The sequence below is a fragment of the Ciona robusta genome, chromosome 12 (assembly GCF_009617815.1).
Source record: "Ciona robusta chromosome 12, ASM961781v2".
In the NCBI taxonomy this organism is placed as follows: domain Eukaryota; kingdom Metazoa; phylum Chordata; class Ascidiacea; order Phlebobranchia; family Cionidae; genus Ciona; species Ciona robusta.
In genome coordinates, this window is record NC_143246.1 from 3088466 (window position 1) to 3114665 (window position 26200).

At 34.2% G+C, this 26200-nt stretch overlaps 1 protein-coding gene across 1 annotated transcript; it reads right to left on the reverse strand.

The window, feature by feature from the left end:
• Positions 1-882: 882 nt before the first annotated feature.
• Positions 883-25673, reverse strand: LOC149726836 (uncharacterized). The gene is made up of 21 exons (XM_089890925.1): positions 25220-25673; positions 24808-24965; positions 24372-24471; positions 22593-22770; positions 22195-22313; positions 21590-21856; positions 18669-18875; positions 18179-18361; positions 15261-15463; positions 14905-15028; positions 14508-14768; positions 14053-14280; positions 13717-13974; positions 13506-13600; positions 12744-12909; positions 8878-8971; positions 7432-7616; positions 5433-5582; positions 5255-5368; positions 2203-2333; positions 883-2115 (listed from the first exon to the last, which is right to left on the reverse strand). The coding sequence occupies exons 1-21, from the start codon at positions 25281-25283 to the stop codon at positions 1657-1659; spliced, it is 3744 nt and encodes a 1247-aa protein (XP_089747051.1). The 5' UTR covers positions 25284-25673; the 3' UTR covers positions 883-1656.
• Between the last annotated feature and the right edge of the window lie 527 nt (positions 25674-26200).

Below are 26200 nucleotides of genomic sequence, written 5' to 3' on the forward strand. Positions count from 1 at the left end.
CCACTTCAAGCCTGACACTATTACTACAATTGATTAACAATATTTGAGAATCTGGGACCATTCCATCCAACTGCAAACACTCTGTTAAAACCTGGGAAGTCAAGGAATCCCGCTTCGTCTTATCGACCAATATTTCTTACGTCAAGCATGTGTAAAATTATGGAAAGACTCGTGCTCCGAATATTAAATTGGTTTTTGGATAGTAAAAACGTGTTACACATGTCACAAAGTGGATTTAGAAGCAGACGATCCACCACCGATCACATTCTTCACCTTCACAATGACGTGCAGTGCGCCATGGCAAGTCGCTCTTCGGTTCTCTTGTGAGTTTCTTGATATCGAAAAAGCTTGACAGGGTGTGGAACGAAGGTCTTTTTTACAAGCTTCATACCATTGGAATTACTGGACGAATGCTCCATTTCATGTCATTATTTCTATCAAATCGAACGTTCCAAGTCAAACTTAACGATACATTTTCTGATATCTTGACCATGGAAAACGGAGTTCCTTAAACAAGTGTTTTAAGCCTCATACTGTTTAATATTATTATCCGTGAATCAAACCAACTGCCTGTTACAAGCAAGCATGCACTATACGCGGACGACTGTGCCATTTGGGCTGAAGGCAAGCAGCTGAAGTGTCTAAAATCGAAAATCCAATACGCCATGAACGTTATCAATGTTTGGTGGCAACAATGGGAAACATAAGTTCTGTGTGTTAAGAATAAACGTCGTGTGTCATCTGATCAAGGTACTAGCGTGTTGTTTGTTAAGAGGACTTCCAGGTCAGAATCCCAAACTAAACCACGTCGTATCGTGACATTCCAATACACGTGACAGTTAGTAAAGTCCGGCAGAGTAATTCTGGAACTGGAACTGGTTTGCCTTGGTGAATTTAATGTCGATCAAGGTACTGGAGATAACGCAAGCCGTTGAATTCAAAGGAATGCGCGTGCACATCAAAAGCGCCGGAAGGTGCCTTTTGTCGTGAATAAGGGTCCGCTCTTATAAGTTGGCGGACCGGTCTGACATTGGAAGGGAAATTCGAAGAAGATCTCATGAAGCAGGGATGCATAAAATCGGTTTCGGCGCAACATTGGTACTGACAACTTAAGATGGAGATTCTGCGATGTGTACAATGTTCTTGAATTGCTCAAGGGAGGGACAACTTTTGACCGGTAAAGGCTAACGGTGCGTTGCAGGAACAATAGACATTGTGGTGCTGATATCGATTTGCAAATGATTTGCATAAACAGTTACAATCAAATTTATTTATCTCGTCTTAGCACTTTTGCATATTTTAAAAAAGAATGAAATTCAAACACTATAAACCTTAAGCCCGGTTATTGTTAGATTTTAATAATTGCGAAATTTGTCATGAAGCAATTTAATTGGCATTTTATAGAAATAAGCTTTTTAATTACTAACGAATGGGTCGTAACGATATGTGATGTGCTGTTGTAGCAATAATTCATTTAACAAACGGTGCCTCCATATAAAAACAACATATAGTAACATAAAAAGCCCACGTTTTTAACATTATTCGTTTTAAGGAAAAAAGAGATATTATTTGTTTCTAACATCTCTTACAAGAAAAAAACAAATATCATGATTTGATTTGTTGTTCATAAATGAACCATAGTAGGTTTATTTTAAGTTAAAATATTGTTGATTTGTCAACGACATGGTCGACGAATGCATAATTCCCTGCCTTCCCTTGAAAATTGTATTCCAGCAGTTCACGAGCACGTTTTTCCGCCGCTGATTCTTCCAATGTTGACGGGCTAGGTTCATCCTCGATGGGTTCGTGGTTTGAATTTACCGCTTTAATACTTACACTATCTTTGTCTCTGGAACAGTGATGTAAAATTTTACTAAACCTGATCTCATCACCAACCGTAGCATTCTCTGAATTTTGAGATTTGTTTGTATGACTGTTGACAATGGAAGTTGGAGGTGAGATTGAAATGCCCAGATTATCTACACCTGAACCCAGATAGTTTTCACGTGACGCAGGATCATAACTTTCCTCCATTTTCGCGTTCTGACACCGTTCTCCGTTTTGATTATCGCTCATACGTTTGCGAAACTTTTCTAAATCATACTCTCCCTTTTTCTGTTAAAAATAAATGACTTGTTGTAATACGGCGTTTGGTTATATTGGCATAATAAACACACATCCTCGATGTAAAATGTGTTTTACCTTAATTAGTTTATTTTGACTTCTGCGGCATAACGTCCATCCAATTAAAGTAGAGAGAATAAGCACAATTCCTACAGCCAACAGAACCACCCACCAATATGTGTGTGTCCATCCCAAAGAAATGTTTAGTTCTGAAACAATTTATACCATTTCAAATACACATGGAATTCACAATGAATCAATGAACGACAACAAAATATAGCGATTACTGCGTTACTAACAGCTTTCCAATGTATAAAAGTTTTTGTGGTCATTTATTATGAGATTTTATACTATAATTCAAAAGACCGTGTTAAGTTAGAAATATTGCTCGCAAGCAATGATTAACATGATAACAAGGCTGACCAGTAAGTTTGCAACAAAAACGAGCTTTCGAATTTTACAGTGCGTTGTTACACATTCTTGGGTGGTATTTAGAAAATATTCTTAAGTTTCTGGTTGATCTTAAATTAGCTAAACGAAGATCAAGTGAAAAACCTAAGTGGTATGCAGAATATATAAAAATATTTAATAAAATCCAAAAACAAATTTGTTGTTGTTGTTTGTTTTTTTAACAGATTAGTAATTAATATGAACAGTATAAAAAGTATGGGAAGTGTAGCAGCACGTCGGAGTATGCGATTACTGAACTTCTGCTGTACGATGCGCGTTTTCTAAAAAGGTTAAAATCGGACAAGAAAATTTGATCTATGATTAACGTTAAATATACCTTCTGCCTACCACCATTAATCAGTCGTAAGAGCTCTGCTATCTTGTTGACTCAGTAATCCGTCACTTTTGGCCTTGTTTACTTTACAGCAATAATATAATTTAGAAAAATACAAAATATTTGTTACTTTGGGCGAGTATAAGTCCAAGAACATCAAATATGTTTCCACTCGCTTTACCAGATTGGCAACCATTTCCATTCTTACAAACTGTCAAAACAGCGTTAAACTCTCAGGGAATTCGGGAGTATAAATGTTGCTTAGATAAGGAATCCACACAACAATTGCCCGTATCAAACTATTCCCATTAAGGCAAGCATACATTAAACGTAGTTTTGTTATATCTTATTTTCATTAATCGTAATTGAATCTTCATTTTTCCACTTAGAAATCATATTAATATTAACTTCTAACATTACCCAATTTGACCTTTTTTAAAACCGTCAAACAGGACGACCAAAACCCGTTGTATTGGTTATTTCTGGCTTATTTTTGATTTATACTTTCTGACCGTGGTTGTAAAATGGTTAATTAGGATTATGCTAGTCATAATACATACTTACTCAGTAAAGCTATGTTCTCTTGTTGTTACTGTTGCTAATTTAAACCTTGTAATCAGTACTAATTTTAATCGTGTAATAATCTTAAAAATTACAAACACAGTGTGACTGTATGTGTTGTGAAAACAGTATGCAGTAAGCAAATTTCATTAAAGTTCTTTATCAACGAAGAAATGTAAATTTTAAATACTTTATTCCTATTTAAATACTTTTATTTTTTACAGTACCGCCTCGTTCAACGTTTATCTAACTAAACTAAAATTAACGATTTTATGCAATAATGCTAATGGTGGCAAATTTTATGCACGGTAGTAAAACTCTAGGTTTATATTACAGCAGAGTGGTAGTAAACAAAAAATATAATTATATATTCGTAGACCGACTTTAAAAACTCATTGTATTTGTTCAAAACATTATAATAAAATAGGAACTAGTTTCCAACGGTTGCAACCGACCTACCCCAATATACTATCGATGCGTATTCAGCTTTAGGCGTTATACCCATAGGCTTTCATCAGACCACATTTTCTTTGTTATTGAGCACGTTAGTGGTCATATAGATCATTTTTCGTGAAACAGTTGTTCTTGTTGTTGTTGTTTTTTGTGAGACAATTTTCCGCACTTATCTCAATTTTTGATTCTAGCGTTTTTCTTTAATCTCTTTATTTAAATCAAATCATAATATATATTTATAATTTTTGAATCGAATTTTCAGATTAAAAACTGCACGATAAGCGATTAATTAACGATTACTTTTCTCATGCACTTTACATAGCGGAAACACTGTCTGGAGTTTGGCGGGGAATGACGGCTCGTGTTATATGAGATAAGAAATCCACACAATATTTCACGGCTGCATCAAACTATTAGCATTTAAGTGGGGACGCATTAAATGTGCTACTCTTATACCGTATTATCATTAATCGTAATTGAAACAATATTTTTAATTCAACATCATATGATTAATATTAACTTCTAACATTACCTAATTACTGCGTGATTACGGTTTGTCAAAATTCAGGAAAACAAACGTTTTTAAGCGACGACAATGTTAACTAGTGTAAGTTTACAGTAAACACATGGTACAGGAGCTGTACAAAGCGTATTTACACATATTCTTTACTAATCACTCAATCCTCATACGTCATAAGTTTCATTAGTTATAAAACATGTATAAATACATTCTGCCTACTGCTCCACAGTCACCATTGTCGACTAGAACCCGAGCCCAGTCGACCGTTGTAGTAAAAGGATTAATTAATATAGCAGGATGGTTGGGCCATCTTTTCATCTTGTTTTCTCTTTTCATTTAGTAGTAAACAAAGAACATTTAATGAATTATAAAACCGTATCTTCACGACTTCCACAGACCGTTGTTAATTGTTTAAAACACGATCAGGCTGTTTGGATATTATGTGTTAAAGGTGTCCCATCTTTCCCGACTCTACTATATTATGCTAATTAGTTTAAAACGTGCTTATTCATTAGATCTGTGATCTCTTGTTCAAGCAGTTATTGTTTTTTCGTTATGGTTCAAACATCTTTTGTGTAATAGAGTATATAGGCATTTATACAAACGTAAACATTTGTAAACATTAAACGCTGGTCAAATGGTAATCAAGGGGTCAAGCGCAATAGTTTTAAAATATTACTGAAAATTATTTCATTACAAACAGAGCGGAGAGAGAATGTAACTGGTACCAGCAGACAACTTGTCAATCTTGTCAAGAAGGTAAATAGATTTTCTGACGGTACCAGTTCATTCGAGTGTAAAAATAAACTCACCAGGTTTTACTTCAATTTCTTTAGAGTTATTGCTCGGGTAACCCTGGGCGTTAATTGCCCTAACAGCAATAAAACACGTAGTAAGAGGAAAGTCAGATACAGAAAGAAACGTGGCTAAAATGGTAAAAATATTTGTAAATATTAATTCAATTACTTCATAACAAAATAACATACTTACATATAGTTGAGTAGTTCGACTGAGCAATATCTGATTTTGTTGTTCGTATAAACACAACAAAACTAACAGACCCTGTATGAGCTAACCAAGTGATGTTTACATTTTTCTGTGTAGGTTTAGTGATGCTAATATTGTACGGTGGGTTGGGAGCTAGAAAAGGAAAATACTATTATTTGGTATATTTAACAGTATTATAGTATGGTTGGGGAAGATGAGACATTTATAATGTCACAGAGTTATTTGACAGTTTTATTACGAAAACGCGCGTCAAAGTCGGAACTGTTTTTAAATATCAAAAAAAAGAGAATCGGTATATTTTGATCAGGTAAAAAATGCGAAATAGAAGGATGCTAATTTTAAATGCTTGCTAAATTATACTAAAGCCGATGAAACTCGTTTTAAAGTTGTATATATAAAGTTTACAGGACAAAGAAACTAGCACGGCCAGTTAAATTCGGTAGGTTCACTAAAATTTGCAGAATACTGTTCATGTAAATATAATGCAAACTTGTATCCCATCTTCCCCAACATTGTAGTTTTCTAGGTTTTTGTTGCTTAACTTTAAATAGGTTGAGTTTTACTTTTTTCTTTATAAATTGACAACAATTCAAAAAAATATAATATAAACACGAGGAGTTATTTAGCGATCCGCATAACAGGTGAAATTTTACAAATTCGAAAACACACAGAATAAAATGGGACAGTTTAAAATCATTGTTAATTTTGATTAATAAGTGTATTTTTGAATGGGAATATACGTAAATAACACGAAATAATACTGTACGCTATTGATAAAGTTTTTATTTTTGCTACAAATTTGGTATTACTACTCTGTTTTTAGCAAAAGCCACCTCTTATAAATTATCACCAGTGCGAATGACCAAATTTCAAATGTATTTTAAAATATTATTTTTTTATTATATTAGTATCTTATAATTGAATAACCCCTGAGGTATAAATTACTAAATTAAAAGCAAACCATTTAAAGTTGGCAATGAGAACATACAAAATTACAATGTGGGGGAAGATGGGAATGTAAATTGAAATATATTTACATTAGCAGTATTCTGCAACTTGCAGTTAACCTACCAAATTTAACAGGCTGGGTTAGTTTCTTTGCCATGTAAACTTCATATATATAACGTTAAACCGATATTTTTTGTTGTTTTTATCTTAAATTAAAGTCATAATGACCCCTGCCTATTTTATTCATGTATCTCAGTGTTTCTTTTTACAAAACTAAAACTAGTTTTATGAGACAAAATCAAACTGTACGAAATATTCAAGGTTGTTTTATGAAGCTATGAAACTAGTTTAATCGTTCGCACACGCAAACTAAAAAATTCTTCGGCTTTACTATGATTTAGCAAGCATTAATTATAGCACCTTACTATTTCGCATTTTTTTACCTGTTAAATTATACTGTTTCTATTTTACATATTTTTTTAAATTTAAAAACAGTAATCAGCTTTAACGGGCGTTTTATATAATCGTGATAATACTGTCGAATAATTAACATTTACCTAATTCGATACAAACTAACGCATTTGAGGCTTGTGGTTAAGAACTGTATTTATGTCAGAGCGACACCTAAACCATGCGGTATACGGTATGCATATACGTTATTCATGCGAAGGGGTTAGGGCGGCATAGTCGCTGCTTTTATTGTGGGCGTAGATTGGAACTGGAAGGCATTACGTTCGTGCTATCATTGTGGGCGTATTGAAAATATCGCGTCCATCAAGCGGCAAGATTTACTTGCACAAACCGCCTCTAATCAGCGACGATATTTTCGGTGTTGTTCAGCTACTTAAAATTATATTCTTATTGTTACAACCGATTTTAAAATAAACGTTTTAACATCTATTCCTATTGTATATCGAAAAATATATTCAGCAAACAATTAACTAAATACGACAACAAAACTTATAAAAATTGGTACGCCACCTAATTGGTGCTAACAATAGTTATAAACAGGATTTTTTGTTTGTCGTATTACCAGTAATAATAGTGAGAGCGGGTGGCTGGTGCACATTTTCCGTTACTCCCAGATTTCTTCCAAGATTTGAACTAGTGTATACCAATACTTCGTATTGTGTTCCTGCTAAAAGGCCTTCAAGTGTAGCGTTGTTCGACGTTACAGACGTTTGAGATGCAGGTGCTCCAAACCCTAATGCTATTGCCCTGTAAAAATCCAGGCAACACAAAGCTTAGAAATGGTAATTTTTTTTAAACTTTGATTTCCAGCAGAATCATACGGTAACGACTAAGAACACACAGTGACTTATGATACATCTCGCAGCCGGGACAGGGGACCCGACAAACTGGGAGACCCACGAAAATGTCCGATATAAACAGATGCTGGTACAATTTTGTTAAAACAATGAATTTTAAGTTATTGATTATATAATAATATTCTTAAATGCCGACGTTTATGCTTAGAATGTCACTTACAGCGTAAAGTTTAATTGGACCTCACACCAAGAAAAGCGAATGCCAATTTTCGGCATTAAAGCTTAAAACAACAACTATACAAGAATTATGTTACTTCTGCTACCAGGCATGTATTACCGACGTAGTGTAAACAGTGCGTCATTAGAACTGAAAAGGCACACACTGCGCATGACCATATTGCACTAGCAGTGTCGTTTTAAGAAAATTCCACACTAGACATATACTCGGGTCTCTTTATTTGAAGTGTAACGATAGCTTATGCCTGGTAAAATAACTTTTTTAAACTATTTCCTAGGTTTTACTATTACAATACCCTCTGTTTTAGTAATAATAATTATTGAACAGTTCATCTGGCATGAAAAAACGTAGTGTACAACGTTTTATCTGCCATCCGGCAAGACTTTATAGGGAAATGTATGCAACATTACACGTAACCGAAAACTAAAAGAAAATTGGCAAGATAAACGCCAAAATGCACTGTAAAGGGTAAAGAGAGATACCTCGACGCAGCTTGTAGTCGTTTAACTATTTTTTAGAGACATCTTACATTTAGAAGAACCGAAAATGTGTTAATAACAAATCGTTGAAGCGGTTGATACGTCACAATATACTTATTTTTTCTGTAGTTAAACAACACGTAATTATCTAATGTTGCATTACTTTCCCTGAGGAATTCCGGAAGCCAGAAGGCAGACATAGTAAAAAAAACACTTTTTCTACAGCAAATCTGGATGTTAAAAATTATTAACAATTATACAGCGGGTACTGTAATGGTAAAACTTAAGAACAGTAAAATAAATGTTTTAAGGTGCTATACATGCTATACTGTAGTGATACTCTAGACTAGAGAAAGAGAACCGAGAAAAAGCCTAGCTGGAGGACCTTCGTAATCGTAAAACGATACTGCGAATGCAACATGGTCATGCGAAATTTATGCTATTTCACTTTTACTGACGCAGATTTCAACAATATAATAAAAAGGTTTTCAAACCGATAACTTGCAGCTGTTTTCTGATGAACCCAACTCAAAGATACTGTAGAATTTGTGACACCATCAACTCGAAAATCTTCAAGATTTTTAGCAGCTATAAATCACATGAACAACTTGTTTAAAGATCAACAATGCTAGCTATAAACCATAAGATAGGACAACAATCCAGGTGCGGTAACCCATTAAAAAACACCAATCAAAATTTACTTACTGATCATTTTAAAGCATTGGTTTACATAACAATAGGTCATTTTTGTTCATACCTTGATAACTTTTTCCGTTACAGTTAAAGGGTCATATCAACAAAAAATCTAAATTTGTGTATTGATAAAATGCGCAAAACCACAAGTTTAACCGCTGGAGTAAAAAAATTGGCCGTGGCGCAAACATAGAAATAAAAAAGAGTAGAACGCGCAACTGCTCAAAACCGTGATATATTCTTTTTTCTATTCACGTGACCGCCAACTCCGTCCCCATTTCCCTTGTCTCCATTGTAAAAGATAGGCGCATAGTATTTTTGCACGGTTTTAGCTGTTTATTTTAAAAACTACACCAACTATTCAAGTTTGTTAGGATAGTTTAGTTATTTGGTACGTTAACGCTTACAGTTTACCACTTGTTTAGGAAATTTAATTATTTAAAAAAATTAATTAAAAATTTCAAACAAACGGTTTTTTAGAAATATATATATATTAGAAAATAGTTTTTTTTACACAATAACTTTAAATTAAGTCAAAAAACGAAGAAAAACTACACAAAACGTCATCGACTCCATTGACTACAATAGTAAACGGGAACGACCCGCGAAAGAGAGACAGTGTATCGTGCTCTCTCCTTTGCCGACATTGGAGATGCGCCTTCTATTCTTTTTTATTTCTGTGGGCGCAAAGCATGAGATTTCCCATTGAAAAATTTTCACTCAAATTTGATCGTTTCTGGTCTTTATGTAGGTATGTTCAATTGAAAAATTAACACATAACAAAGTCTAAGTTTTACCACTTTTTTAAAGAGTCTGGACCACGCTTATACAAGTTGGTTTAAAATGAAAATTTACACTTAATAAATACTATCTGAGGCATTTTTTGTAAAAAAAAATATTTACTTTATACAAAAAAAAAATTCTAAAAATTGCCCAAAAATTCGCCTTTTGTTGCGTCACTCGCGGGCTCTATGACGTAAATTACGTCCGATCTGTTCAACTCGATCAGCTGATTTAGGATTTGCTAGCGGAAAACGAAATAATGTTTGCAGCAAAACCGGGTGTACCGTCGACATAGCGTTTTCTGCTATTTTTAAAAGAGAAATATGCTTAGGTATTGCCGTGGCCTGATTTTAGTTTAAAATTAATGTTTTTTAAAATTGTTTGTAAAGTGTATTCCAGTATTACACTATTTAAATTTGTCAGTTAACAATAATGTGAAAGTGTGTGATGTATAGGCATGTAGAAGTATTTTGTCTGATGAAGTGACACAAGTGAACATCCTAGTCCACTGGCAGTAGGAATTGAGCCATTTTCCTGCTTGAACCTGTACTTCCAGCAAGTGTTGGGGAAATAGACAGGTCAAGTTTGCCATAGAAAACAAGTGAAGCTGAGCAAAAAAAATACAATTTGCTGGGTTGACTAAGAATAGCATTTATTAATAAAAAGTGACAATAAGTATGTTTGTGTTGCATAGTCCTTTTTCCTGAATTTGCTTAAATTTAAATAAACACAATTATATATATATATATATATATGTATTAATAAATATAGTATTCTTGACTGAGACCCTAACATGGAATACACATTTGGCGAAATCAATTTACACTAATATAGTATTTATTGCTGGCCTTCATACCAAAAAGTTGGTCAATCACATGTTTATGGTGAACTTTGTTTGATAGGTCGAGAATGACTGGAAAGGGAAAACAAAAATGTTCCATCGGTACTGATTAAAAGTATAAGCGAACAACATTATAGTGACAGTTCAACAACATTTGCAAGAATATTTCATCATTCAGTTTTAAATGGTCTTGTTTCATACAAAATGTGATTCATGCAAGAGTTATGTTGTTTTAAATTAAGTACATTCAACATTACTAGAAATACATGTATAAGTATTGGATTATTTTCATTGTTTTGAATAAACAACGCTTGTACCAGATGGTGGATCTGTTTCTTCTGTGTTATTCTCCGGTCTCCAAATAAATGCTATACTTACTTATCCGAAAAAGTTTCCTTGCATATCCTAATGAGAACATATCATAGTAAAACCGTCTGAAGTAAAAATATACAAATATGAGATGACCGGCATACCAATGTAATGTTGCTTGCTTTTTTCTATGTCCTACTGTTCCCTTTGAAAATGAAAACGCACATATATATACTTATTGCTTTACAGTCATTCTTGTTTTGTTATTTTAAACACAGCACCAATCATGCATGATTGCTCAGCTTATGGTAACTTTAAATACAGATATAGATATAGTCTATGACATGGGAAAAAACATAAAGAATTTAAAATCTGAACCCTGGGAAGTCCCGAAAACTAAATCTTCACCAAGCTTGGTAGGCTATTTTGTGTGATTATACACTGTTCCCAAGGAAATAACCTCCAATAAGTTGCTGAAGCCATTTTCAGTATTGCTAATACCTTGTTGTGATTTGCTTAGGTATCAACACTGCACCAATAAACTATAAACCGCTGATAGGCCGGGTTTTCCCTATAAACGAAATATTGTATTGTGACGTCAAAGTTCCCGCAAGTGACGTTTTTTACAACGTTAAAAGGCCTAAACACACCCCACGTCACTTTTATTTTTTATGGTAAATTCACAAAGCGACTGTTTTATTGATTCCAAAAATACTTTGCTTTTTAAAATTGGTCCAGTTTAGGCGTAGATTTCGTCCTTCATAACTTTTAAATTAAACCAAATTTTTAATACCTTGTTGTGATTTGCTTAGGTATCAACACTGCACCAATAAACTATAAACCGCTGATAGGCCGGGTTTTCCCTATAAACGAAATATTGTATTGTGACGTCAAAGTTCCCGCAAGTGACGTTTTTTACAACGTTAAAAGGCCTAAACACACCCCACGTCACTTTTATTTTTTATGGTAAATTCACAAAGCGACTGTTTTATTGATTCCAAAAATACTTTGCTTTTTAAAATTGGTCCAGTTTAGGCGTAGATTTCGTCCTTCATAACTAATTAAACCAAAATTTCACAAACTAGCTGTTAATTTAGCATCAGTAGACATAAAACTTTATTCTTATGCAAAAAAACTGCTCAACTTTGAGAACCGTGGGTCAGACTCTTTAAGTATTCTTGAAGAAGAAGAAGCATTCGGTCACCAAATCAGAAACAAAATTTTAATTTTCTTTAGTATTTTAGAAACTAAAATCGAAAATGGTGCAGCAGGTAAGATATATTAAACCCTTCAATATAAAAAAGTGGTAAAAATTTTATAATAAGTAAAAAAATGCTAAGTCAGCATGTTATGCAGCTATGTTCCATCGAAGATCAAAAAACATGATAAAGTTTAGGTTTTACAGTTTTTTTTTACATATTCCCAAAGAAGAAGCATTCATTATACCTAATCAAAAATAAAATTTAAGTTTTATTTATTGTTTTATAAATTAAAAGCGATCAAATTTGAGTGAAATTATTTCCTATGGGAAAGCCCATGCTTTGCGCCATAGCCATTTTTTTACTCCAGCGGTCGAAATTGCGGTTTTAAAATTGTTTTGTAAAAGGTGATTTTTATTTTCAAACTGTAATGGTACCTTTAGATCCCATTTGAGCATATCTAACAATACACAAATTTTGATGTTTCGTTGGTTTGCCTTTATAGACATATGTTATACAAACATTATTGGACTACCTGTAATCACTTCATATTTCGATGACAGATTGCTTCTTGTGCTTCGGGGATATTCCGCAACTACAGAAATTAGGTATTCTACGCCTGGTAGCAGATTTTCAATCAGGTTGTTCGTGTTTAAAGTAGTGTTTACTCGGGTAATATTTGTTGATTGGAATATATAAATCTGTAAACAAGTTTAGTAACATTGACAAATCGGAAAATACAAGCAAGTGATTGTGCTATCTCATTACACATTTAAATCTGGAACAAAAAGTTTTGCCTACTTAAAGGAGCATACCAACGTAAAATGAAACTTATATATAGATGAAGATATTCTGTAATAAAAATGTAACACCCAAAATTAGAAAAAACGAGCTTCTGAAACTTTTTAAAGCTTAATTTAACGTACGATCGATTTTTTCTAAGAAAAACGGTTAAGCAGCTACCAATCTGATATGATAAATACTTTATACTGATATGAAGAAAATGTTTAAATTGTCTTATAGGAGACAGCGTAATATTTCAGATTGGTTTTTTAATATTCGTCGAAAATCGAAGCATCGTGCAACCAAGTACGAGATGTAAAAGCACGTGGTTTTGAAAACCACAGTTTTAGTTATTATTTAGGTTGCGCAATAACATAACCACTACTATATGGTCCAGAAACCCCTTTAAGAAATTTATTTTAGTAAAACCAATTCACATAATTAATATCATGCTTTGAATAAAAAAATGAATATTTTTAACTAGCAAGCAAGTTAAGCAACCATATATACAAACCTGGTACTTCAGAACACCATTTATGCTTTTCCAACTTACAAAAAGCGAATTGGACGTAACATTTGATACTGTAAGGTTTGCTGGCGGTAGTATGGCTGCAATAATTATTTTTTTAAGTATTGTAGATGTATAAATTTTAGAAAACACCATAATGAATCAAAGGTAATTACTTAACCATCATAATCAAATTGTTAAGTTTGTAAGTATATACCTGTTCGAAAAACAATTTCTTTTTTTGCACTAAAAGTATCCGCACCAATAGTATAAGCAATTGCCCGGTAAACTGAATTTCCATACACATCGCTTATAATCAATTCGGTTCTTGTTGTTGTTTCATTAAAAAAATGTTCTTCTGGTAAACGCTTGTACATAAGGACATAGTAAATAGCCCCGTGGACAGTCGGCCAGGAAATTTTTATATCATATCCATTGGAAACATTTGTTATTGTCAATAAAGGTGAAATAATGTCTGTAAGGAATTGAAATATCTTATATATTATAGACGGCCTACAAATTTTTCAATAAAATACTCTTTCCATGAACTTACCTGTTATTTGGTAAGCCGAAAAAAACAAAACTTTTTTGCCAGATGTTACATTATAAGTTACATTAACAGTGTATTTTACACCGGGCGTCAATTTCGAAATATGTGCAGATCGTCCTGATCCTGATATGAATGCTTGGGGATCAGTGGACAAAGTATACGGGGAGCTATAAGGATCACTCCAAGTCAGAATAAACGTTACACCGGTGACGTTATGAAACCGCCATGGTCCTGTGTGTAAAACAAAAAGAAATGTTCTTAGTTTGTAGCACAGATATATTGTGGGATTGATTTGGAACAAATATTGTTGGATTGCTTTTTAAAATAATATCTTAAACGAGTTCCGAAAGAACTTTCTACTTCTGTTTTAAAATTAAGCCCTATAGTTAGACCTAGCATTTATACTTAAATATTTCAAGTTAATTACAAACTATAATAAGTAAAAATCGATTGATTACTTGTAGTTTGTGACGCTAAATTCATTCGGCTCTTTCCAAACCCGTTTTTTGCTATCATTGTAACATTGAATATGTAGACAGAGAAGCTTAAGTTGTTTATTGTTACACTAGTCGTGTCACCGACGATTACTGTATGAGTTGTGCTGGTATTACGAAAGTAAATCTCATAGCCATCTGCATAATTTGATCGTGACCATTCAATCGTAAGCTGGTCATCAGTAATTTCAATGATGCGATAAAATGGAACGTGATTTGGTGGGCCTGCAATTAGAACTTATTTGTGTGGCAATTAAGAAAGTACATTTGTACAATAATCTTACAAAAAATCAAAACGTAATAATTGTTTAATTTGTACAATAGTCTTACAAAATGGCAATCAACTGAAATATAAGTTTACCAGTAAAAAAAGAAAATGTCGATTCTCGGCTTGAAACACTAGTTGAATTCGCCAACAGCGTCTTTACTCTCATAACAAAGTTGTAGGTTGTATTGACATTTAGTTTCAATGGCCTTGTAGTCACCTAACACAAATATAAAAAGCGTTAAAGTTACATATGGTTTACCTACCGACGAAAGTTTTCATGTGGTTTACCTACGGACGATTTTGAAAATTTACGAAATAGTAAGTTTTTTTTTTTTTCAAATGCAAGAAAATAAGATACATTTAAACCATGTTAGCAAAGCTCTTTATCCTACTTAATTTAAATTGTTTTACTTCTGTAATATTTTTTTATTTTCTCTATAAAACGTCACCTGTACATATTCAGAACTATCAATTTCAAATGCCGACTTCGCCATCCTTATAATTGCACCTAACGTCATGTGCTCAACCCGAAAAACATATTCGTTTGCCCTTTGTACTCTTGATACGTTGAATCCAACAACGCATGTAGAAAATGTGCATTCTTTATTGATTGGAAATATCTTAACATCGTTTTTCTTGATGGCACCAGGTGCTAAATATAAATGTGAAACAACAATGTGTTTTACTTTTATTGTATCGTATACTGGTATGCTATTTACTGTAGCCCAAATGTAACATGATTGTTTGTAGTAGAAACTTACATATAGTAGGGTGGGGGAAGATGGGACACTTTGTCAGACGAGAAATTTATTTAATTTTCTTTTTACGAACCACCATTTAATGATAATCAGGAAAAAAGTTTACAATCGACAGTATTATCACGACTTTATAAAACGCCCGTCAAAGCTGATTACTGTTTTTAAATATTAAAAAATAAGTAAAATAGGAACAGTATACTTTGAAAAGGTAAAAAAGGCGAAATAGTAAGGTGCTATTTTTAATGCTCGCTAAATCATAGTAAAGTCGATGAATTTTTTTAGTTTGCGTGCGCAAACGATTAAACTAGTTTCGTAGCTTCATAAAACAACCTTGAATATTTCAACAGTTTGATTTTGTCTCATAAAACTAGTTTTAGTTTTGTAAAAAACACTGAGATATAAGCATGAAGAAAATAGGCAGGGGTCCATATGACTTTATTTTGAGATAAAAACAAGAAAGAAATGTCGGTTTAAAGTTATATATATGAAGTTTACCGTAACCGGCTATTTCCCGCCCGGCTAATTCCTCCCGGCTATTTCCCCACCGGCTAATTCCCCCCAATGACTATTTCCCTCCGGCTAATTTCCCCCAATGACTATTTCCCCCCGGCTATTTCCCCTCTGTGACTATTCCCCTCCGGCTATTCCCCCCCCGGCTATTCCCCCCCCCGTGACTATTCCCCACCGGCTCTTTCCCCCCCGATGACTATAGCCCCCCGGCTAGTTCCCCCCCGTGACCTTTCCCCACCGGCTATTTCCCCCCCGGCTATTTCCCCCCAAGACTATTCCCCCTTGGCTAGTCCCCCCCGTAACCATTCCCCCCGTGACTATTCCCCCCGGCTCTTTCGCCCCGGCTATTTCCCCCCAGGTATTTCCCCCGGCTATTTCCCCCCGGCTATTTCCCCCCCCCGTCTATTTCCTCTCCCCCGGCTATTTCCCTTCCGACTGTTCATCCACCGGCTGTTCCCCCCCATGGCTATTTCCCCCTGTGACCATCGTGTTAGCGTGTTAGGGGTTAGCCGGGGAATAGTCACGGGGGGAATAGCCGGGGGGAAATAGTCCCGGGGGGATTAGCCGGGGGGAATAGTCACAAGGGGGGAATTAGCCAGGGGGGAAATAGCCGGGCGGAAATAGTCACTGGGGGGAATTAGCCGGGGGGATAGTCACGGTGGGGTTGGTCACGGGGGGATTTAGCCGGGGGGAATAGTCACGGGGGGGAATATCCAGGGGGAAATAGCCGGGGGAAAATATCCGGGGGAATAGTCACGGGGGGGGGGGGATAGTCACGGGGGGGAATATCCGGGGGAGGGAAATATCCGGGGGGAAATAGCCGGGGGATTGGTCACGGGGGGATTTAGCCGGGGAGAATAGTCACGGGGGGGAATAGTCACGGGAGGAAATGGTCACGGGGGGAAATGGTCACGGGCTTGGGGGGATAGTCACGGGGGAAGTAGCCGGGGGGGGAATGGTCACGGGGGGAATTAGCCGGGGGAAATAGTCAGGGGGAAATAGTCAGGGGGGAATAGTCACTGTGGGGAAATAGCCGGGGGGAATAGTCACGGGGGGGGGGGGAATGGTCACGGCAGGGAAGTAGGCGGGGGGGGAATAGTCACGGCAGGGAAGTAGGCGGGGGTGGGGGTGAAATCGTCGGTGGGAAACCGCCTGGGGGGACATAGCCTAGAACCGAAGTTTACATGGCAAAAAAAAACTAGGACAGCCTGTTTAACTCGGTAGGTTAACTACGAGTTGCAGAATACTGCTAATGTAAATATATTTCAATTTAGAGTCCCATCTTCCTCCACATTGTAGTTTTGTATGTTTTCATTGCCAAACTTTAAAAGATTTGCTTTCAATTTAGTAATTTATACATTAGGGGTTATTCAACTATAAGATACTGATATAATAAAAAGATAATATTTTAAAAAATATATTCGAAATTTGGTCATTTGCACTTGGTGATAATTTATGAGAACTGGCTTGGGCCAAAAACAGAGTAGTAATACCCAGTTTGTAGCAAAAATAAAAACTTCATCAATAGTTATAATCAATTTTCTGTTATTACAAGTTCATATACATTTGTAGGACACAATATTTATCCATTTATGTTCGAACATTACCTATTGGTGTTCAAACAATACCAATTGTTATGCAATAATATAATGTATATAGGTAACATGTAAAAACTGTAGCAGTAGGCCAAGAAAAAGAATGTTTAGACTTAATTTTCAAAGCGTACAGTATTATTTTGTGTTGTTTACGTATATTCCTATTTATAAATACACTTACAAAGATTTTAAACTGTCCCATCTTATCCTGTGTGTTTTCGAATTTGTAAAATTTCACCTGTTGTGCGGATCGCTAAATAACTCCACGTGTGTTTTATTATATTTTATTAAATTGTTGTCAATTAATAAAGGAATGATAGTACTAATTCGTGGTATTACCCCAAAACCGTCATCTATTTTGTTATTGGAAATATTTGGCAATATGTGCTTAAGTGTCCTATCTTCCCCCATTGTACTAAATATTAAAATTATATTTAGTCAATATTGCTTGCCTATTATACAATATTCTATACAATTGTAGTTTTTTACAGTGTTTTTCTAAACCTGTTGTGTAGATATATGTGTATTTATCCGCCTCCTTTGATGCCGTTGAGCTATAGACTCGGTCATACATTTTTGTGGATTGAGCACTTGAACTTTCACAAATCTTTATCAAGTAATCATATCTTATTCCGTAAACTGAATTTGATTCCATTTCAAAGACTCTTTTTTGATTGGCTTTAACCTCTAAAACAAAATAAAAATAAAGTTTGTCCATATCATATGGGTAAAATCTATTTATTCTTACCACTCGTTTTCTTTGCTTTATTAGTCTATATAATAAACACATAAAGTTTATAGAATAAGAGTCTACATAATTATTATAAACAATACTCCGTAACTTTTGCAAGCGGTAAACTATATCTGGCAATGCAATAAGTTAGAAATTATATTTAACAGTATAATAAGATAAAGTTGCTTCAATGTTTTTTTTTCAAGATGCAATGCATAACTAATTTAAACTTGTTACCAACAAATAGAAAGAAAAACTTACCATTTTGATTAAATTGTATTAGATTAAGACTTTGTGCTTTACCATCAATTGCTGCTGGAAGTGTAATCCTGGATGTCCCACCACTATTACTATGGAAAACTAAATTTCGTGTATCAGTATCCGAACAGTGTGATTTGCTTGGTATGATTGATCCAATAGTAAAAGAACCATGCGCGTACCCCCACCGATATGCATTGGTCCCAGCCACTACGTGTACAAAGCAAATGTTATCAAATAAAAAAATGTTTACAGGTTTTACAGCTTCTTATTTGATAATAAATAAAAATGTTAGAGGACAAATAAAATAGTAAGAAGCTAATTTGGAATATTGGCTGGATCAAAGAAAATGAAATGCTGTAATTTGCGGGAATGAATTGTTAAACTATAGTATCGTATAGTAATAAAAAGATTTTTTGTCATGTAAAGTTAAATTAGTGTTGTTCTTGACGCAGCATTTACTTTTAAAATTAGAGATACATAATATATGGAGAAAATCAGAGTCCGTATATAAACATGTTTATATACGGACTCTGGAGAAAATACAACAACCCGTTAATTTCGGTATTAACTACAAGTCGCAAATTACTATTAGTGTAAAATCTTTCATTCTGACGCCGCGGTATATAGTTGGTTAGCGCGCACGCATCTATCCCAGATGTAATGGGTTTTAAAAACTATCACTCACAAAGTTACGTTCCTGGTAATTTGTAAGTTTATGAGGTGTATGATAGAGAGTACTGTGATATTACGATTGTTGTTTTTCGGCTACGCGAGGATAAAGCAAGTTACATTCAAGACTTGTTTGTTCCCTCTTGCGCAACTTTCCTTGATTTAATTATTTCCAGTAGTTTTGGTTTATTTGTTTCCAAAGTTTGGAATGTATGTTTGTAATTCAATAATTTATACTTTAAGGTAATTGAAATATAATATATGATAAAATAACGCAATAATGTATGCAAAATGTATTCGAAACTCGGTCACATGCACTTGGATATAATATAGGAGGAGTAGATTGAGCGAAATACAGTGTTTGGTGTGGCAATACCTAATTTGTTGCAAAATCACGAACTTCATTAAAAGTTCATTTTTCTGTTAATATTCGGTTAATTGCATGTGTAGGACACAAGATTCTCAGTTAAAGTTTTAACAATACCAACTATTGTTCGAGCCAAAGTTAGTATAGACCAAGTTAGGAAACGGCGCTCGTGTCCGCCATTACGGAGCCCACAGAGCGTGAATCGCCTACACAAATGCATGGTCGGCGTGTGTTTATCCGGTTCTCGTAAGCGATACAAAGCTAGAAAACACGTATAGCGGTTGTTTTAACATTTAATATATAATTTCTAATATAATTCTTGTTGTATAATATTAAATCTCGGAATAAATGTGAAGTAAATTAATATTTTGACTGGTTTTCAGCGTACAGTGTGGTTTAACAGGATACTTAACGTTGGCGATTGAGACTAGCAGCAATCAGCTTAGTTTACATAATAGTATATGATCATACCTACAAATCTGCAAAACCAGTATATACTACATTTATAATTCAACATGAATGGCCATGCAGCTCCAAACTGCTTAAGTACTAGCAGATAAGGTGTTCGCGTATTCCGATTTCATAAAGACCAAGAACGCAGAAAAGGTAGCTTATTAATTCAAGCAGAGGATCAAAAATAGTAACTCAGTATTGTTTACCACAATGTCACTTCGATATTACGAAAATTTTACAAAGATACCTTAAGTTTCGTTGCCGGGTTTACGTGTTAAGTTTGTAAGCCAAAAAGTAAAATCACGACAATTTACATGTAAAACTGCAGCTATTTACGCTAGTATACGTTAATGTTATGCGTTTTTGTTTGTATTTTTATATTTTAAACATGTTCTTTTATATTTCTGGTTGGTATACTTGATATTTTCTGTTTTTTTACTCATTAATCGATCGAGTGTTCAATAAAATTTGATTCTTTATGGGAGGTTTATTATTGTGATAAGATATAACATTAGTAGAAAGCCATTTTTACGCGCAGAAGTGCTTGGTTCTTAAAAAATCGCATTATTTAGGCGAAAAACAGCACCCAGCAATGATAAAATGCTATGCTGTGGGCTCCGTAATGGTGGCGTCTATGACGTCATAGACGCGCGACAATGGATAACAAGACTCGTTGTTTTACAATCCGTTTCCTAACTTGGTCTATACTAACTTTGGTTCGAGCAATACCAAGTTCATCATATAATAACGTACTGCAACACATAAAAAAAACTATAGCAGTGGGGCAAGACAAGACGGTCTAAACCTAATTCTATAGAAAAATAGTTTAATAGTCATGTTTAACTAAGAATTACGTCCCTTCTTACCCCGCCCGTTTGCAAATTTCTAAAGTAATACCTGGTGTGCAATTCGTTTAAATAACATACTGTTTGTGTAAATATATCTCTTTGAAGTATTGTCAACTAACAAATATTAATACAAGTTCATCGATTGCGCAAAAAATGATTTTTGTCCCATTTTATCCCACCTAATATATTTTTTTTATTTTACGCAAAGTTATTTACAATGTTCGTGAACTTATGTTTGTTTTTATTTAAATTCTGAAGAATTTCGCATTTCTAACTTTAATTAATATTACCCCCTGATTTATTTGCCCGACTATTAAATAATTGTAGTTTCAGCTGAACTAGCAAAACCAATCGTTCAAATTTGCATTTATAAAACAATGTATGTTTTTACATGACTGTGATGGCCAACAAGATTCCCCGGTTTACCTGACCCGTTAACCATTTTTACTTTTATTTCATTCGTATCGCGTGGTATTTCATCTGATTGCGTATATACTAAAATATATAAAACTTAATTTTTGGAACGCATTTAAGGTTTTACTTATACTTTAGCTAACTTTTAAAATTCTGATAGGTAAACATACAGTTAAACTTAATTTCTGAATTTGAATAAATATTGGTGTCGTTTAATTCCAAACCACTCGTCGAAGGCCTCCTTGATCGATTGTTCACTTTTAGCTCATAGTGGCATGTGTGGCTGTCTTCAATTTCAATAACGCTGACATCGGAAACGTGGGCGGATATTGCTGAGTAAGCAGCAGTCAACTGCTCTGCAACTATAGTCTTATATTCGTCGGTGTTCAACAATGTCTTGTTTACAAAGGTCACACGGCCGAACATGGAGCTTTTTTCTGCGAATAGTTTTGCAGTAAATTATATAAAATGCGGCTTTTTAAATGATCGATTAGTTTGTACAGGTGTTTATTATAAAATGTCTACAATAGCCAAAAACTCATATAAATTAAGATTTGATTTTCAGCATTCGTTAAAATTTTAAATTATAGAAACCACGATAGTTTTGCTTTGACAGCAAAATGATAATGAAATTAACTGAACAAACATTGGCATGGTAAAAAGAAGAGAAAAGAATTGATTAAACTAATACGTGGATGTAAATTTAGATAGAGATTTACCTATTACGGATAAAACAACAAACCAAAATTTATCAAACAAAACATAATAGGTTAACCTGTAGAAATATTAGTATATCGTCCAAATGGACTTTGGCTTATGGTGTAAGTTGTATTTAATACTCTTGTCACACGTGCTCTAACCACATATTTTGTGTTTGGAGTTAAGCCTGTTAATCTGTAATAAAAAAATGAAACATATTATGATATTAAGAGCATACATTCACTTTGTTAATAATTAGAATATATAAACGTGAAACTAAACTTCACGACTAAAACAGCTAATTTAAATCCGTTGCATAAACAAACTTAGAAACGATTACTGAACATAGGTTAATTCGTAAAAAAGCATGTTTAACTATCACTGTGTACACGATTAAAGTAATACAAAGCAATCAAAAACGTCGATTATTTTTGTGATAGTATACACCATAAATTATATTTAGTTGCCACTTACATAGCAATGTACAAGGATTGCGTTCCTTTGCTAAAAGAAGTTTCCAAGCTTAAGACATTGTCATCATTTTCAGCTGAGTACTCAACAACCCATGATCGTGCACCGGGAACTTGTTCCAGAAAAACCGTTATGAAGGTTGGAGTAGCGATATTCCCTATGATTCCTGCACCATTAGGCGCTAAACACAACAAAAAACGTTACAAATTTGTCTGTAAATGTTGATTTAAATTGTGGGAAAATATTTTGAATATCGGTAAATGTTTCTGCATATAAAAGCTTTAATCACACTTTCCTATATAATTTTTAACAATGAGTATTAAGTATAGTAGGGTGGGGGGTGATGGGACACTTTTAGCACATATTATCCATACATCCTGATGATGTTTTAAACAATTAACAACGGTCTATGCCAGTCGTGGGGATACGGTTTTATAATTCATATCAAATGGGACAAGAAAAAAAGTGAAAAAGTGTCCCATTTCCCCCTACCCAAGTATGTATAATAATAGTGACTGTATATGACCATTATTATTATATAATAACGTATTTATAGAAATTCGTGGAACACTATCAATAGTTAAGCTGTTGCGCATTACTAAAATCTCGGACAAAACAGTTTAGCAAGAATGATACGGGTAAATATGTTAAGTGTTTATAGGGAATATTTATAACCGAATTCTCCACCGTATTTTCTAAATATAATATTTTTTTAATAGACAATAGCGCAACCACATATACAAAGATGGTGTGATGTACGAAATATGAATACAAATGTTCATCATTGATACCTTTTTATAAAAAAGTAATTTACTTTCATGATGGCGACACATTGGGTGGTATTTTCGTCTATAGCGACTAATGTTAGTCGGTCGGGGTCGCTATAATATGGGTTGCCGCGTTTTTCTGTGGCCCGACTAAAACTTAGTCGGTGTATTTTCAAGTTTGGTTGGCCGACTAAATTTCTGTGCATTACATATCACAGAAGTTATAGTCGGTCAAAATTTAACGACTAAGTTTTGGTCAGGCGGTTAAAAAAAGTAAATTCTAAATTAGGCGGCGATTACTTTGGGTAGACGAGAATACCACACTAGTTAAAACTATCTAAAACGGCAAGTAAGGTTTCCACTGTGTAATTTCAACCGCAGTTATTTATATTATAGGGACCAAGTTAGACAAAATATTTCTTGCCGCCGCGATGTTCTAGTTTAAATTTTCGTTGGAATTCCTTTTAAGATTTTGTTAACTCATAATACTTGCATTATAAATCTTATTTGTTCCAAGATAATAAATTATTACATGCAATTACGTATTAATATTATATTCTTGTTTCGAATAAATCGTTTTGTGTACTATTTGGGACTACAACGGCAATCGAAAGCGCCTTGAAAAGGAATATAAGTGGTTTATCCCTCCAAACCAGCTAATACCTGGGATTTTATTTACAATTACGAAACTGAAACACTAACTAGATTAAAGTCCTATTCTTATAAGGCAGTGCTTACCTCTAGTGACAAGCATTGTAATGTTTACTGTTCTATAAGCAGCACGTTATAAATAAGCCATGTTTGTTGTTTGATAAAGTTAATATATAAATAAAACTAGACTGTTTCACAACGCCTCGCTATTTCTGTTTCTATATCAGTACAACACCCGTTTCCGGTAAAACATGGAAGTGAGTACTAAATTTAGAAATATTAAAATCTCAAGGTACATAAACCGTAAATAATATTTATAACCTTTTAAACAAATTTCTATAAAAAAGAAATCTTGAAAGTATACCTGTTCTAGCATAAAGTACATTGCTATAGTTTCCAATATTGGTTCCGTTTGTAGCTCGTACCCGAATGGTGTAAGCTATATTACTGCGTAAACCGGTCAACTAGAAAGAATGTAAGTGATTAGTGTTACTTCACTAAGATGAATAGTGTTCCTTTACTGACCAAACATTATATGGAGTTATTCGCATGCCGAAGCGGGATAATTCAACGAAAACAATGCCACGGTCCTCATGTTTAGTGCTAATGTCTTTGTTTTGTTAATGAAAAAAATCGATAAAATAAAACAAAATCTGAGATTGGGAAAGTATATATTTTAAAATATATAATACGTGGAAAATAGAAATTTTATTACATAAGACACCTCGATTAAAAGATAAACGTATATTAAAAAAAACTTATAGCAAAATAATGATACATATATCAAACGTTTATTATACCTCCATCCTGTTTTTTTTAGTGGTCCATATTCTGACGTCATTAAGGTTATTTACTGACACGACTTCCACGTCGTGGGATAGACCTGTCGTTTTCGTTACATCATAGGTGATGGATATTGATGATGATGTAACGTTCGTGACATTTAAATTGATTGGTGCTACAATAAAAAGACAACGTTAAGATTACAAACTAAAATCGCTTCAAATATGTTGGTTTGAAATTTGTTAATTATTGTATGATATTATGTTCAAAAATTCGTTTTGGTGACATCAAATGAGACTGTTTTAGGGACACCACCCTGTACTAAAAAAATTACAACTAAGAACAATCATATATCATGATACTGTCAGAAATAGTGTTGGTACTTATAATAGTCAATAAAAACTAAGTGAATGTTTCTATTATACTAACCTTGTAGTTTAGCAGCCGAAAAACCAATGGCGTAGAAATACAGAAAGACTGCCGCTATCAGCATATTTTGTTACGTCCTATGAAAATCTACGGCGCACTTTAAAGAAAACTACTTTCATATCATAGTTCTATGAACTGACCTTAAAGTCGCGAGTTCAAAAAATAATCTGTAAGCCGTGCTGTTCAAAGACGATTGCCGGTTTTCTGATTTAACCAAACCTTAAACAATAAACCAACTTCCCAGTGACGTCGGGACAGCACTGACTTCCTACAGAGATCTATCACGTTTAACTCAGGCAATTATGTCGAATATAACTGTACTGCCCACACCGGACTGCCTACTCGAACAAACACTGGTAATATTGTTGGCGTCTTTCGGTTTGCTAGGCTGTAATTACCCTATATCCCATTCCCGATGTAAATTGTGACGTATTAAAATTTTAACTCCTGTAATATTGCACTGTATGCTGCATAACTTGTGGCTGCTCAAAAATGATGTCAGCGAATGTACATAAGCTTGGTTGATGCCACATTGTTTATATTTTTTAATATTTGTTTACGCCGAAATAAGTGCTTGTTCAAAACTATTTGTTTACATTATAGTAGGTTTAAGATAGTTTACACGACATTTTTTTTTCTAATTTGCAAACAGAAAAGTAATAAATATTAAAACAGTATAATGGATTGTTTTAGGTAAAATAACATAAACAATTTTAATGAAAGAAATAGTTCACACAACAAGTTTTGTTTCTGTCGCAGTGGCGTAGTCATAGATGAATGTAACTTACTTACTTTATCCTCGCGTGACCGGACAACACAGTCGTTATCACACGGGTTTAACACCTCGTGCTAGCTTACGAGTTATGTTACTTCGTGGGTGATTATTTTTTTTGGGAATTTTTTTATGTATGGCTGATAATTTGGACAACCCATTAGTGACCACTGGGTTGGAGCAATTGTCGTTAAGTGTCTTGCCCAAGA

Excerpts from the sequence above, each read along its gene's own strand:
- LOC149726836 (XM_089890925.1), bottom strand. The coding sequence starts at position 25,283 with ATGCTGATAGCGGCAGTCTTTCTGTATTTCTACGCCATTGGTTTTTCG. Across the intron at positions 12,910-13,505 it reads ATGGTGTTCTGAAGTACCAG|ATTTATATATTCCAATCAAC; the intron begins GTTTGTATATAT and ends ACTTGTTTACAG. Across the intron at positions 5,369-5,432 it reads GTCGAACTACTCAACTATAT|CCACGTTTCTTTCTGTATCT; the intron begins GTAAGTATGTTA and ends TTACCATTTTAG.